Raw genomic sequence first — 15,490 nt, 5'->3', positions numbered from 1 at the left:
ACATGGCTTGCCAGACTGACAGGAGCAAGACCAAGAGGCTGAGACACGGCTCAGTCTCAAGAACCGTGGGACGAAGAGATGACTCCAGATGAAACCCCCAAGAAGACCAACAAATAGCTCGGAGAGCCGCCTCACTCTGACTGCGCCCGCGGAGTGGACAGTCAAGGGGACGGGAATAGAGGCGGCCTCGCGCATGGACTTCTGATGCCAGCTATTCGGACAGGTGTTTCTGTTACTGGCATTTTTCCGAATGACGGTTGTCTCCGTATTTCTTCGAGATACGGACATACGCCATAGTCTTCTTTCTGATGGGTTCAACTCGGAAACCCGTCGTCGCTGTACAGTCCCCCAAAAGAACCTCGGCCAAGTTAACATCAATTTGTTTGGTCAAATCTATGACACTCCATCAGTCGACGATGAAAAAAGAGAGAAGTGAAACCAACAAGGACGGGATATGCATTGTTAGAGTAGACACGTGACTGAGACAGGGTCATCCGAACCGAATAGACAATGCGCCGCCTGGGAAAGACGGGTGCAGGCAGGTTAGATTCCCCGTGTCTTTTCGTTTCCAAGCCAAAGATAGGACGGATGAAAGAAGGCGAGGGTTCTGCGACACAAAGAACGGATCTCTGCATTCGTAGAGGTCTTGGGCGACCTCTCAGAGATACACGGCCGAGCCTAAGGGAGGCACCCAGCGTCGAGATCACGAGCGAAAAACATCAAAGTCAACGAGCCATGAGCTACCACGAGCTGCGTATCTCCTTTAGGATAGGGGTGGCGGCGGGCTCGATTCAGACAAATATCTCCGAAGTAAGGAATCGAGTTCGTTCCAGCCCGGCTCGACCATACCCGGGAAGAGTCAGCAAGCTAAAAACTGCACTCACACGGAACGAGAGTATGATGGAAGTATAATGGGAAAAGGAGGCAAAGTCCGTCCCAACTCGTCAAATAGAGCAGCCCGTTTGGGCTTCACAGCCAAGCATGTTGTCATTCCCACTTTGCTATCTGAGAATTGCGCTGTTAAAAAAAGCCGCCACACCGTCGATTCTGGGTCGAAGATTGTTCTCCTTGGATGCCTCTACCCACGGTGCTTGACGTGTCCATTACCTACCTACCGTTGGGGTTACGGAAACTACCACCATGATTCCGTCGGGCCGCGATGGCCCTGATGTGGCTCGGATGGCATGTGATGCTCCGTGGTGGCTTGTAGTGGCTTGTGTGGCGAGAGGTGGCGCGAAACGTTGCAGATTGTGTACTTCGTACCAAAAGACTTAGATCGCGCATGATTCTCACCAATTGCGAGGTGATATGCGGCAAGACCAGATGAAGTATTGACGGTGGTATACATAGATTGATCTAACTACAGTAATGCAGTTCATGCCATTCCCAATGGGTATCTCGGAATTCGATGCAAACCTAGACTCCCAGATATAAAATTCTTCAAACTAGACACCGTAAAAGGATGATGCAATGCTTGCTCAGTTTCCGATGATGTGATGGGAAAATATTGATGCTTTGCTGCCGATCTGATGCCCAAGGAAGTGAGGGCTACAAGCCATGAATAAACCAGCGTCCTGAATTCCAGACCCTTCCAACTCCACTCCATGAACGACGTTATCATGCTCCTCAATAAACGCAAAGGTGAATAGACGGGGATCTGATGGGGGTATCGACGAAAAACACAAACAAAAAATGTAGTAACAAGAACGTGGGTGTGAATTCCCAGATTGAAAGTTGAAGGGCAAAATATTAAAGCATTATGTGATTATGGGGGACTGAATCTCGATGCTCTTCACCTTTCCCTCGGTGAAAATGTTCTCCCGAAAGAGATGCGCACCGAGAATCCAGAGCGTAAAAGGATGCCGCTTTCCGGGGTAAGAACTTGTTCGGCCCATCGGAGCGGCAATAAGGTGGGATGAAAAGAGGTATGTGGGGAAGAGAAGCTTGGCGTTCTCATTTTCCGAATTTAGCCCCCCCAGTCTCGAGCCTCGGTACGGAGTAGTGTCGTTCCGAGAAAAGTGAAGAGTCGGAGATATCCGGCCTTTGAAGGGTGTTTGCAATTTTCGGGTGTTGAAATCCAGTGGGTCAACCACGATATGTCTCTGTGGTCGTTGTGGCAATGCTTGCGGGATGCTATGGCGTAGGGTGGCCGACAACGGATGCCTGGCTCGGCGCATGTCCCTGGCAAAACTCAACGCTTATTGCCAAGGAGGTAAGGACGGGGGAGTGCCCGCGTGTCATCATTAGGGCACTGCGATCTCGCCCTCTGTCGCGGTTCACATGCAGAACCAAAGGCGGTGACACCAAAGGCGGTGAGGTGAGTCATATCGTGGGTGCTTTGTCGAAGCAGCGTCCCAGTAGACGACACGAGCCGACAGGCGGTGGCACCTTGTGGCTGTGTTCGACTGCAATGTGGCTGGGGAGCTTTGCTTCCGTTGAATGATTTGAGGATGGGTTGTGACGGTGAAGACGTGAAGACTGTGGCGAGTTGTGCCTTCAAGCTGTTTATTCACTCGCCCGCCTCTGCGATGGGCGTCATGGAAGCGAGCTTGTTCTTGGATGTTTTCCTGGAAGAGCCGCCAGCACCCTGGGCTTGACGAGCCCGTTGGCGCTTGGCCTGCATGGCCTGGCGGCGACGTTCTTTTTCGGTGACAATATATCGTAGGGCGGCCTCGCGTTGCATGGCCTGTCGCTCGCGCTCCATGCGGAGCAGCTCGTCTTCGGCCGCGGAAGAGATGTTAGAACCGATGCTGGAGGAGTCCGCACTGGAGATACTGCGCGCGTCGTCCTCGACAGGTTCTGAGGGGAAGAGATCGTCGTCGGAAAGGTACAAGGACGGACGGTCCGACTGGGGATGCGGCCATGATGGGAAGGCACAGGACCTGTCGTGGGCGAGAACGTTGCTGGATGTTACGTCCAAAGGCGTGCCGATGGAGATGGGGCTCATGGAGCTGTATGAGCCGTACGAGCCGTACATTTTCTGGCGATGTGTTGTTGGGTGCTTGCTACCTGGAGCAGCTTGGTGTGGTATGGTTGATGATGTGAGGTGATGATGATGTTGAAGCTGGCGACAGTGGAGGCAAAGCGAGTCAACTGCCCAAGACGCCGATGGTCAACGATATTGATTTGTCGTGTGGGTTAAAGAGAGGACCAAGGATAACAAAAAACAATGGGTCACCAGGGATGGAGGAGAGATATATAATAATGGAAGCCGGGGGTGTCAGCCTGACAGGATCCACGATGGGTGGGATGGACAACACGTTCCCGATCTTTTCTTTTGTGGGGTCGCGTCCGGTTCCCGTTCCGGGTGTGCGGTGAGAGTCAGAGGAATGTTGGCTAGGGGGTGTGTTACCTGGTTTGGGTCTGGATCCTAACTCCCGGTCCCCCTGAGAGATCCCGGCAGGAAGAGGGAGGAGTGCCTAAATCAGAGGGACCGACGGGTAGTGGGTGGGGAGGTGGGGTGGAGTAAAGAAAAATGGGAGTGAGTGTGGAATGGGTACGTTGCGTGGCAGCAGCTGCCGGGGACCGGGGGGGGAAGGGTATCCAGCTGAACCGGCCCCGTGGAAGGGATAATGGTTGCAGGTGGTGGTGCTTTCCCGACGGGACTGGGGTGGAAATGAGAGAGGGACGAGTCAAGCCGCCCGGGAATGAATACCGAGGTCGCACAGGGACAAAAACAACTGAGTCACGGTTTTAATGCGATCAAGGGAAAAGGAAAAAATAAAAATAAAGGTCTAATACAAAAACGAGCAGCGAGTAATGAGAGCGTCCTGCAACGCTCATCAAGCATGAGGTATGCGCTCGATCCTCGAGCTGGAATGTCGTTCTCGGACTGTTCGTAATCGCTTTCTTTTTTTGTTTGAAATCTCGTTCGCTGTACACAATCTGGTCACCGACCCGACGCGCTGAGTGAGGTGTCGCTGCTAAGCCTTGCCCTACGTGGCAAGCTGTTCTATGGCGAGGATAGTGCAAGAATATTCAGACGAGAGGATGGCTGGATGCCTAACAGTTGGGTGTATGTATTTCAAGCTTTCGGCGGTGAGACGAAATGGCTGTCAGATGGGCGGTATCGTAATGACGCGACCATGTCAGATCGCTGAGACCCTTCAAATGAAGATCCCAAATCAGGGAACGAGAGCCTAATCGGGCAATCAAAGTAACGTACCTACCTAGGTACGGTATTGAGATCGAAGTACGAAGTACGTTGTACTCCCCCTATGAAGATTGGGAACATCATAAGCCAGACCAGACCGCGACCGGACCGGGTGATTTAGCAGTGAAGCAAGCAACCATCCATCGTCGTAGCAAAGCAATCATTTCCAATTATTCTAACCACAATCAAACCTCCCGATCTGCTGGCTCCCGTCCCAAGTGAGAATCATGTTTGACTGTATTGATGCACTGGGCAATCACGAGCCAGCCAAGTTGCTTTACCATGGTGTGAAAATTTGTATTAGTGGTTGGATACATACCTACGAAGTACGCACAGAAGCAATATCCATACAGCGGGGAAGGCGGGTAATAAGTGATCATCCTGACCGCCTCGCGTAGTTCTGGGGGAGATTGCTGAAGCCTCTCCGTCGGAATGAACCCGGGGAAAAGCCAGGCTAGTCGCATGCGGAGATGATTGGCTATGGTGTGGACGGCTGTAGCGGTCAAATCTTCCCCCGATCCCGGCGCGTCTCCTATCTGTGCATTTGGTAATTTCGTCCTGGTTAATAAAAGCAAGGACGCACACGGTGAGAGGAAAAGAAATGAAGTGACCGGAAAGCTAGGGGCTAATTGCCCCGGATCCGGGGAAGTCCCGCGAGGCCCATGCCATCCCAGCATGTTCCAGATTCCCAGTGATGGAACTTGGGGATGGCTTCCGTTTTCTCATACCTGACCTGGGCATGCTTGTACGTTGTAGTGTATAAGGCCTGGGCCTTGAATTCTTTTTGCGAGTCGAGACCTCAAGTCCCAAAGGGTACCAAGTGGGTAATTACGTGTCTTCCGGATCTGTGCACAACCGTCCAAGCGTGGAACGTAACGCTCCCCCATAAACGCACCTGGGAGCCCTAGTAACGCTAAACCGTTAAAAACGTGGCACGAAATGCTTTATACGGTCAGCTTCCCCGCATTATAACGGGCGCTAGGCACCGTACAGTATGTGTAACGTAGGCAACGTTGTACGGATACAGTAACATTGTCCCCGTTCGACTGGACCGTTTCGACCTCCACTGCGCCGTATTAAATCTTTAACCGTCGCCTTACTAGTGGGCGGGGGACTCGGAACACTTCAGTTTATTGTACGCTCAGGGCATGTTACCGTCCATGCTCTTCGTATCAGGGGATAACTACCTTATTGGGGACCTAGCCAGCCACCCCCTCAACCACCCCTATGACCAGATCTGAACATGAAAAAGTAAGCGTTAGAATACGTTGCGTTGTACTTGCCTGGATGGTCAGAGAGGAAGAGGGTGTAGTGTACGAAGGGAAAAAGCTGCGCCAGGACAACACGACGACGTCCACCATCCTGGATCAAGAATGTGCAGGACGCCGTTTGCTATTTTGCAACGACAAATGTCTATTTAGGGCTACGGAGTACGAAGTGACGACGCACAGGACAAAGCCTATTGTAGGCATGTACGTATTTCGTACCACTCACCCACCCTCCACCGTCTTTTTCTCTGTCTATCGCTTATCATCCCTCATCTTTCAACTCTCGTTTTTCGTTTGTTCGACTATGTTTGGATTTCTGTTTGATAGTTCTTTGGGGCCCATTCCCAGCCGGCGTTTGCAACCTAGAGTTGTTGTTGGCTCAAGTGCCTGATCCACGACCAATGACGTGTAGAGGATCCGTTCGCTCCCGTTCGTTATCGCTTCACCATGGAACAGAACATGTACGTTCGTTGTACGTTGTATGGGGGGAATTATACGCTGGGTTTTCCCTTGATTTGGACAACCCTACAAACCAGCATTTTAGTGTAGGTAGTTCGGTCAGCCAGGAAGGCTCTATCCTCGCTGATCCCGACAATGCGGCTTCGATCACAACCATCCCACCATTGTAGGAAGTCATCCAACACACACCAGTAACGGTCAGCTCACCAGTAGTAGTGCTGTGCGAGTTGGCGACTGGTGGTCAGCCATCAACACGCAGGAATGAGGAATGAGTGGAAATTCCAAAGCACATCCGGGTGTGTTGTTACGTTGTACTCATTTCTGACACTCAAGCTTTGATTGGCGACCATCGCGTTTTGCGAAGTACGTTGTACACTACATACCTGGTCCTTTTTCCACCCCTTCATATCTTGGGTACGGTATTCGGGCTATTATTACCTGCCAACGCCCGGAAGCTGGCGCTTGGGGCAAGCTCACGCAACCAACCAACACGAAATTTCTCCTCGTCGTCAGATGGCGAGAAATCCCACGAAAAATGCGCTGACCAATCTCCGGGCTTTGAATCAAATACGGCCTGGAAGGGTGGCCAATCTACCTTATGTATGGGCCTTTGGCCTGGTTTTTGTTAGATTCGTTAAATCCTGTTCTTGCACACATTTGAAGATGCGACCTCTCGCAACTCCCTTTCGTCTATGTACTCCTTCGTTTTTTATCCTTTCGACAGAAGTATCCCTTTATGCGCCCTGCTGACCGCCGTATTAGGTGGAATCTGTGGACTAGATATGGCGCATCTTGAGCCCAGACTTGTCGCTTTCCCCGTCAACAATCATGGAATCGCATTAATTACAGAGACTCGGTCAGCCGTAGTCCATAGACTCGGGTCCCCTAGCATCAGGCAGGCTATCAGCAGCCCGGATTTGCCACCGTTTTTGACCTATTCAGCCTTTCCTGGGACGGCGGGCTCCGTGTCAACAATTTGGTTAGCTCGTGCCCAGGCCAGTAAATTGCACGAAGCACATGTCAGCCTGCGGGTGAACTTCGAAAGGCGATATTAGCACGTGCCGAATACCTGCCAACATGCTGAGGCCGGTACTGATTCCCATCACAAGAATTAAAAATTGCTAGGTCGCAAAGTACTGTATTGCTGTGTTCTGTAGTGGAGATGTCAACACAGTACTTTGCAGACTGCCACTTTGTGGGATGCTTACTCCGCATCTTGTACATTCCCAAATGTACAACGTACCATGTACCATCAAAAACACGTGGGCGGGTTTATGGACACCATGTTCCGGTCATCCCGCATAAACACGACAGCCTTACCTGGAGGCTGCGGAGTTAACTTCTCCCACTTCTCGCTTTTCGCATGATCTCATGTAGGCCCGAAAAGAGTTGAAGGCACGTACAACGTAGGTATGGACTTTTCCATTCCTCAGGGGCAAACCAACCGCTTCTATCCGTACTTTTTTTTTTCGCGGGGCATTGATCTCCGGGCTAGACCAACCAACTGGTTCCCAGACCGAGCGATCAACCCAACCGTTATGTCCGAAGTACAACGTACACAGACTCGACTCTAGACGTAGCTACACTAGTATGCAACCCCGGTCCGGAACACCCTTCTAGCTCAGGAGTGGATATTCCATGCACAGGCTGTATCGGAGTTACGGTACGATGAGCGGGAATTGCCTTTCGGCTATTCTTCGCTCCCTCGGTGAACATTGACAAAGCTTCCCTTCACCTGGCGGAGTCCGCCCTCCATGAATTCTTCTTCTTCAGTCCTTCGGCTGTTCATTCATCGCATTCGTCCCTAGGGGTTTCTTTTTTATTGTTCTTCGTCCCAAACGATGGATTAAGATGTTGTTATTGGTTGGTGAGGCGGTCAGAGAGGGTTGCTCACAGTCGTCTCTCTTTACGGTCCGCTAAAGAACGACGATTGAGACTAGGTGGTCTGGGGAACGCTTTCCGTCGTAATTACGGTTGTACCATAGGCATTCTCCCGGGGTATGCAGTTGTCAAGTTTCCTATTCCGCCAGCATGAGCATAAACTGTGAAGAATCCGTCGGGCCGTCTCGGTAGCCCCGTCCTCATTTCCTTTCCAAGGCTGACCCAACTACAAGGTACATACCGTTATATGTACAACGTAAGTATCCCGTGCCGCTTATGACGGGTGGGCCGAGGGGTAAAATGAAGGGCCTCGGTGAAGCCACCATGGGGCCCGTGAGCCGGTGATAGAAACGTGGGATAAGGATTGTTGGATTAGGAATCTTCCTTTTGGCATCCAACTGCGCTCCCCCTTCACTTTAATAGATCCTCCATGTATAGTAACTTGACACAAGTGTCGAGCCGATGTACCTACCTACGCACACCTATAACGTGGTGCTGTAAGTACATCGGCTCGACGGTTTTGTCTCATCACTGTAGCTTAGCCCCTCCAAAGGCAAGCAGGTAAGCAGTCGTTGCTGATAAGTGTCGTCGTACAGAGTGCCTAGGTAGCGTACGATGTACATCGGTCTCAGGCATGATTTTGCGGGATCTCCCGACGCGCGACGTGCGTGCAGTGTTACCCTACTATACTAACCTACCTAAATAAAATACGTTGTAGTGAGATAATCAAGTAATACGTTGTAACATGAGGTATGTATGTGTCGAGTAGCTTTTATTACCTACAACGAGATATGCGTCCCTACACGATTTCCTACTCGACACTCACTCTCACTGTACGTGTGTACCATCCCTCACTCATCCCACGCTCGTGATAGTTGGTCAAGTCGTCACGTTACCCCTCCTTGCCAAAGACAACACATGTCTGAAGACGCAATCAGTCCTTCAACGACGGGTTACTTCCAGTTAACCCCGCTTCCTGTCACGTATTCCTCTCCCCACGATACGTGGGTATTCTTTAAGCGCCCATCACTTGACGGCATCGCTTGACTGCAAAACCCCCACGTGCTAGAATAACTACGCTCTAGCAGTTGCACAGTGGCGCGGGGTGTTCAATGATCACTCGGTCGGTCGTCGTGGGCTTGAGCCAATGTTTCGTCTCACCAGTTTTGTCCTCCATGACCTGCCAAATTGATACGCGACTTTGTTTGGTGCAGTGACAACAATAAACCCCCCCCCCCCCCCCCCCCCAACGGGTTGGTGGACTCGCACTCCTTCTGTCGTGGTGGAAGGATTGTTTTGTCGGCTGCCGTCTCTGGCATAGTCGATACCTATATTATCCTGGACCTACTGTATTATGCCGTGTTTGAACGCCGGCACCGGACGCACGTGTATGCACGTCGCCTTCTGCCTCCGCAGAGGGCTTGATTGACTCATATCTCAGCCAGTTACCTAGTACGTGTTGTTGCAACTCGTTCGCCAACAAGCGGAGAGTCCTTGGAAAATTCTTCATCACTGCCCTTTGCCGTCGATTTGCCGAGTGCCTTGTTTGTTGCACCTTGACCGCCATGTCGCCCGTAAAGGAGGGATGACCGGCCGGGTCAGTTTGTCGAAGCCGAATGCCAGTTTCACACACATCCCAGTAGTACGGCGTGAAAACTAAATCTCTTGACCGCTCGTCCATTTTGTCTGTTGGCAGCTGTGTTCGCAAGCTGGGACCTACCTGCTGTCAGAACTGACTCGTTAATAATCGAACAAGTTTCGGGAAGTCGTTCGGTCAACGGGATCAAAGGACTAGTTCCCCCATCTGTCCGTCCCGTACGCCATGTGTCAAGAAATGTAGTTTTGTGCGTAATGGTTGTTGCAAGAGAGGGGCCATCGGGTAACAGAGAATGACGTCCCTATGAGCGGCGGGACCCTAGGTCATGTCTACCCATCCATCTAAGTTCGCCGGCGCCCATGGCTTCCGCTCCGCCGCTCCGATTCGACTCGTTCTCCCCACCACGTCTCTGAATTTGTAACTCGGCCGTAAGTAAAAGAACACGGAAAGGCTTCTAGCCTTCTTCTTAGGCTGTGACACCGCGTGTGGCAGATATGGAGTTACCCCATCCGGTATCCCGGCGGGCGGGCCGCTAAGTGGGAACGTCCATTTTTAACCACGAGGATTCCCGTCTTGTCCTCTTCTCAGGGACACCTCTATCGAGTCAGCTTCCCCGGACAAACGAGTCAGCCAGAATTATGGGAGCGGCCGGTGGTGATTATTCAAATTCGACGATTACTTTGTAGTTCGTTAGTGTTGAAGGGAATGCGGCCGAGCGGACTTACAGCACGACCCGACCACGTACCGAGGCCGTTACCTGTTCTAGAGGTCTGAGCCACTCACAGCCACATGGTTCCAGACCATTTACTACGTGTATACGTTGTAGAGGCGACGGTGAAATTGGCAAAGAGAATCAAACGCTTCTAGTAGGTAAGGATGTCTATTTTCCCGTCCCGGAACAGCACGGGCCTGGTAGTGAGCTTCTAGAAAACCAGGCGGTCGCCAGTTATTCCCAAAGAAGCTTGGTCCATCGCGATTGTTCCTGGCCATTCATTTACCCAATCATCCATTTATTAGCCGACAGCCCGTTTCTTACCCTATTGAGATCTCTGCGGGCCAAAGAGTCCGCCATAACAATCCGAACGGCACTTTGACCTCCTGAGAGTGGGCTAGAACCTGCGATAAACACCATCCCAGACTTACGTCGGGATCCCCGGCTTGTGGAACTAAGCGTTAGAAGGCTGGTCGCGATGGTGTTTGTTGCACCGGGGAGTGTTGTTAGTGGTGTGCCTTTGGAGAGCGCATCGAGACACGGTAAGACCAGTGAGTTGTCCGTATACGTGGCGAGGGACAAACACGAGGGCTGGAGGAAGACCTCACAGGATAAAATCAGGGCTGGAATATCCAATGATTCCCAGGAAGCTAGCACCCCTTCCCAGCAGTACTCCGGAGTTAGCATTGCTCGTCCGATGGCTATAATCGAGTCCTCAAGGGTGTAGTTCCTAAGACAGGCCGTCATAGTGTCGGTGAATCGACATGCCTGTCGTTATTCCAAGTTTGAATCGCGAAGCTGTACTATAATGATTATGACAACATTATGTTGGTCGCTTCAAAGAGGTCCGGGAATGATTCTCGACATCACACGCGACGTTCATCCATTTTTCAGCCGGATGGCAATACCTACTTCGTGTAGTCGTATGGAATGGGATCTTCGACAGGGGACGTGTTTGGCAACATACACGTTCTAAACCGATCATAGGGACATAATCCTGCCCAAACAGATAAGTCTGCAGCCTTCTATGCGCCAAATATTCTCACCTTTATATTATTACGTCGTTGAAGACTCGTCGCAGTCGTGTTTGATAAAGGTCGCCTTTGTAAAGTCATTCACACTGGCCGGTTGATATATCCGGGGCACTTTCGAGTTCCAAGAATGGTATTGCGTGATATTGGCTAGGCTGCGTACCCGTGACTCTTCAGAACCCCGGAAGGATGTCGTAAGAATATTTTCCTCGGGTTCTTCTCTGGAACCAACCTGTCGCCATTGGGGGCGTCTCCGGACAGAGCTCTGCCCCCCGACCTGGAGAGGGAACGAGGTACAGAAGAACCAGACGGATTGCTCGACCCCAACTCCTTTGTGCCTAGCTAGCTGCAGTTCTTCTCGCGATAAACCCAGTAAAACCACGACCGAGTCTCAGTGGTTGCGTTTTTGATCTACTGACTGGCCGGGTTGACCTATGGGTCTCGAGGTATTCTCCAGTAACCAGCAGCAACAATGGAGTTACTGCCCAGGAAAGTGTACCTCATAAACCCATTTATCTTAGGCCAGTGTCCCAGAAGCCAGGGAGAGAACCCCACGCTCGGCGTCGAGGGTCACATCAATCAAAGGTGCCAGCTACCGAGAGGCTGACATGATATCCCGAGGGGGATTTTGTCACGGGAGGGAAGAAGATGTGTAGAGCCCAAGTCAACACGATATAACCACTGCCGCTGACTGTATCAAATGGGACAAACATAAGCCTTCATTAAGGTCTTGCAACAGAACATATCTCTCTAGTACTGACTTCGCATGGTAAACTGGACATCGTTCACCTGCCAGTTGCAGCCATGTTCCTTTGCCGAAACCCCCGAATACATGGCCTTATCAAACCCGGCACCTTAGCAGTCAATCGGTTCATCGAATTCTATAGACGCCGAAGTGCCCAGAACATCACAAATGAAAAATGAAACGTCCATTTGACAAGAGACGGGATGGAAGGTTCAATCGCTAGCCACTAGCCGATGGCAGCGCACGCAAAGGTATCCTTCCCTGCCTCGTCGTTGCGCTACCATTCCCAATTATGCTCTCCCCGATGACTGGACGACAAGATTCAAGAAAACAACCGAACTGCCCGAGACTCGCACAGTCCTAACTTACTCCCACAACGCCGGGCACCCTGCAAACAGAACTTTATGTGTATCAATATATGCGCCCTGTGCACCATAAAAACGAGGGCGATATGGCAGATGGCAACCGCAAAAGACCCCCAAAGTACCGGTCTCAGCTCCGAAGTGCCTCTAGCCTCTCGCGCATCTGGCTCATCATAGCCTCTGCGTCTTCCTCGTCTTCTTCTTCCTGGGCGGTCTCGGCCTCGACTGGCCTGGGTTCCTGGGAAACGGGGACGGTCGGCAGCTTTTCGCGGGCAGCGGGTGCACGATCCTTGAGGATTTCGCCGAGAACCTTGTCAATTTCACCCTCGGCCTCGGCATCCTCGGTGAGGTCGTCCATGTCCTCGGGGAGATTTTCGCCGACCATCTCCTCGATAATGCCCGCCTTCATGAGCTCGACGCTAAGTTCCTGCATGGTCCCCGCCAGTTCGGGGAGGCGGATGAGCGAGTTGACATCACGCATGACGCCGACGCTGGCACGGATGCTCCCCTCTATCTTGCGAACGGCGAAGGCCTCGTTGACCTGCATCTGGACGCTGTTGAGCTGGGCCTTGGATGTCACCAGGCGATTGCTCGTTTTGCGGGCTCGGATCAGTTCTCGGGCAAAGTCGCGCGCCTCTTTCTGCGCCTGCTTGGCTCTCTGTGGCTCTCGCTGGGCGCGCTTGTCGGCCTGAATGATAAGGCTCTTCGTCTTGGCCTCGACCTGCTTGACGGTGGCGATGTCCCGATCGAGTTTCCGAATGTTCGAACGAATCAGCGAGTTACATTTTCGGAGCTATGAGAACCCGGGAGTGCATGTATTAGCTTCAACCCATATTATTAGGTCGCAAATGGAATCGAATTCGACACGGTACCAGAGGGAGGTCTTCCCATCGCGCAACGTACTTGTGCCTGAGGGTCTGGTTTGACAAATATGGCCCGGAGTGTCTCCATGGTGGGCGACCGGGCCTCTAAAAGGTGCCCCTAGCGCGGATTAGAATAATGAAGGCGGGCGGCACTATCAATATCGATATTATAGAAAGCCGAGTGATAGAGGAGACTGAGCGTCCTTGGCGGGTGTGAATAGTGATGAGGTTGGTTCGTTTGCTGGCCGTGTAATATGTCGAGGCTCGACGGGTGGGGTTCGTGACTAGGTAGGCAAGGAAGCTAGCTGGACGTCAAACACTGGGTAGTAGAAATCAGGATTGCTCCAAATTGACCCAGTCGGCGAAATCGACGGCGCAGTCCAGATACTCTGGAGGAGTGACTTGTTGGGCAGTGGTGTTCGTGCGGCAGGGCCAATTCGTCGTCAGGTCTCTCTCTGAACGTCAAGGCCGCCCCCTCAGCCCCCTCAACGTACCCACCTCCTTCGATCACGAGCTGTCAGCCACATTCGCAGATCACAGACGGCACCAGCTGCATATATCAGCCACAATCGCCTATCGCTTTCGCGATAAGAAGATACATGTTTCTGAAGCAAAATACAGTGGCATGTCTGGGTATCTTGGTAATCATGATGGTGGGGCTGGGCTTAGCATCCCTCAGCCTTGTTACTTTGTACCGCATCTTCGACTTTCTTAGACTTTCTATGGAAGCTTCCGGTACTCTCTCCAATAGCAAAACCCCCCCGCTATTTGAGAATCACGTCTTGGACATCGCCTGTCTTACCGCCTGCCACTACCCGGACGCACCTTTTTTTTCCCATCCATTCCACAGTTATTCGTGCAGGCTTCAAAACAGTTTCGATCTGACATCCTCTTCATCTGTAACTTAACTACACTCAAAAAATTAACCGACTCCCGGCATTTGTATTTTGCGCATAGCTACGCCAAGACGAACCATCTCTGCCACACTTATCATATCCCTCTCGCACCACAAGAGCTCCCCCCTCTTGAAAACAACACTACCTCTTAACACAATTCGCAATGGCTACCACCGCCACACCCGAAGGTAAGCAGTCCGAGCTAGATCATATGGCATAGTTCTGGAGGAAGCTGCGGCGCGAGTTTCCTGTTGCTCTATGCATAAACCATGACCGAGTCCCGTCCTCATGCCACCTGCTGGTTTACAAAACACCCAAGCATCCGCATTGATTGGCGTACACTGACCGTACTTGTGCTCCAGTTCTCTGGGCCCAGCGCTCTAGCGCTACGGATGCCGACAAGAACTACATCTACCTCACCATCTCCGTCCCCGATATTCCCCCGTCCAACCTCAAGCTTGACCTCAAGCCCGAGGGCCTGTCCTTTGAAGGTCACTCCGACACTCTCAAGAAGTCGTACAAGGTTGACCTTGAGTTCTACGCCGAGATTGATACGGAGAAGAGCAAAATCCACCACACCGGAAAGAACGTCGAGATGAAGCTTCAGAAGAAGGATCTAAAGGAGGAGTACTGGCCCCGTCTCCTGAAGGACTCTAAAAGGGTCCACTTCCTCAAGACCGACTTCGACAAGTGGGTCGATGAGGATGAACAAGACGAAGCTCCGGAGGAGGACTTTGGCGCCATGGGTGAGTGATCCCGAGTACCCGATCTTACCCGGTCCAATTTATGCCAGGCAAAGACTAATATGGCCCTTCTGTAGGCGGTATGCCTGGCATGCCCGGCATGGGCGGCATGGGCGGTATGCCCGGCATGGGAGGTATGGGAGGTGACTTCGGCGGTATCGACTTCTCTAAGCTTGGTGGCGATGTCGGAGACTTGGGCGGAGACGATGACGATGATGATGACGACATGCCCGCCCTCGAGGGCGAAGAGGAAGAGCAGGCTGGGGACAACAAGACTGCAGATGCCGGTAAGGAGGGCGTTGCCAAAGACAGTGGCGACAAGGAGGCCGCGAAGTAAACTCCGTCCATGATTTCTCACGCCATCATGATATGATATACATAACAACCGTCTTGGGCCCTCCCTCGCGCCGTACTTGTCGCCATGCGATGCGAGCTGGAGACGGAGACGCGCCGATGGAAGCTCCCACACTGCACCAACCTGCACCACCCAGCATCTGTATTGGTCTGAGTAAGGTCGGTTGGCATCGGCGAATGTGACGGATACCTGAGCTACTGTAATGAAAAGTTTCTATTTGGCGCACGACTAACTTTATGTGCAAATATCTGTGTTCACTGCATCTCGTCTGTAAGTTTGGTAATTGTCAGCGGCATCGGATTCTAGTCACCACCGGACCGAATGAAGGCACCAGAGTGATCAATGTTAGGCGGTTTGGCCACAATCGCACAGCCAAGCGGCTCCCTCTCCGCCCGCTATGATAGAGCCAGTTTCATCATACGTCA

The 15,490-nt window shown here is 52.0% G+C and overlaps 4 protein-coding genes across 4 annotated transcripts; 2 read left to right on the top strand and 2 right to left on the bottom strand.

Annotated features, from left to right (window-relative positions):
- Positions 1-2,509: 2,509 nt before the first annotated feature.
- ACRALDRAFT_2023802 (uncharacterized protein) lies at positions 2,510-2,977 on the bottom strand (the record flags this gene model as incomplete). Its single annotated transcript, XM_071020164.1, has 1 exon — positions 2,510-2,977. One exon carries the CDS (start codon positions 2,975-2,977, stop codon positions 2,510-2,512), a length of 468 nt encoding a protein of 155 aa, XP_070878678.1.
- Positions 2,978-4,380: 1,403 nt separating this feature from the next.
- Positions 4,381-8,728, top strand: ACRALDRAFT_206242 (uncharacterized protein; the record flags this gene model as incomplete). Its single annotated transcript, XM_071021998.1, has 34 exons — positions 4,381-4,438; positions 4,507-4,525; positions 4,573-4,610; positions 4,653-4,759; positions 4,803-4,898; positions 4,958-4,973; positions 5,018-5,060; positions 5,181-5,226; positions 5,283-5,322; positions 5,406-5,528; positions 5,612-5,717; positions 5,749-5,804; positions 5,834-5,886; positions 5,958-6,046; positions 6,073-6,117; positions 6,147-6,176; positions 6,214-6,294; positions 6,336-6,498; positions 6,544-6,574; positions 6,661-6,911; positions 6,936-6,969; positions 7,038-7,214; positions 7,258-7,434; positions 7,501-7,588; positions 7,654-7,680; positions 7,753-7,775; positions 7,821-7,885; positions 7,931-8,010; positions 8,055-8,102; positions 8,214-8,250; positions 8,299-8,332; positions 8,394-8,429; positions 8,512-8,598; positions 8,637-8,728. The coding sequence occupies 34 exons, from the start codon at positions 4,381-4,383 to the stop codon at positions 8,726-8,728; spliced, it is 2,496 nt and encodes an 831-aa protein (XP_070878677.1).
- A 3,031-nt stretch (positions 8,729-11,759) lies between these two features.
- Positions 11,760-13,513, bottom strand: ACRALDRAFT_2115667 (uncharacterized protein). The gene is made up of 2 exons (XM_071023730.1): positions 13,112-13,513; positions 11,760-13,001 (listed from the first exon to the last, which is right to left on the bottom strand). Exons 1-2 carry the CDS (start codon positions 13,157-13,159, stop codon positions 12,339-12,341), a joined length of 711 nt encoding a protein of 236 aa, XP_070878676.1. The 5' UTR covers positions 13,160-13,513; the 3' UTR covers positions 11,760-12,338.
- Positions 13,514-13,803: 290 nt separating this feature from the next.
- Positions 13,804-15,395, top strand: ACRALDRAFT_1039166 (uncharacterized protein). The gene is made up of 3 exons (XM_071015124.1): positions 13,804-14,155; positions 14,330-14,713; positions 14,788-15,395. Exons 1-3 carry the CDS (start codon positions 14,131-14,133, stop codon positions 15,045-15,047), a joined length of 669 nt encoding a protein of 222 aa, XP_070878675.1. The 5' UTR covers positions 13,804-14,130; the 3' UTR covers positions 15,048-15,395.
- Positions 15,396-15,490: the final 95 nt, after the last annotated feature.

Source organism: Sodiomyces alcalophilus, assembly GCF_042370955.1.
Source record: "Sodiomyces alcalophilus JCM 7366 unplaced genomic scaffold ACRALscaffold_1, whole genome shotgun sequence".
NCBI classification, from domain to species: domain Eukaryota; kingdom Fungi; phylum Ascomycota; class Sordariomycetes; order Glomerellales; family Plectosphaerellaceae; genus Sodiomyces; species Sodiomyces alcalophilus.
The sequence above is the reverse complement of the archived record's forward strand: the minus strand, read 5'-3'. Positions and strand labels throughout refer to the sequence as shown.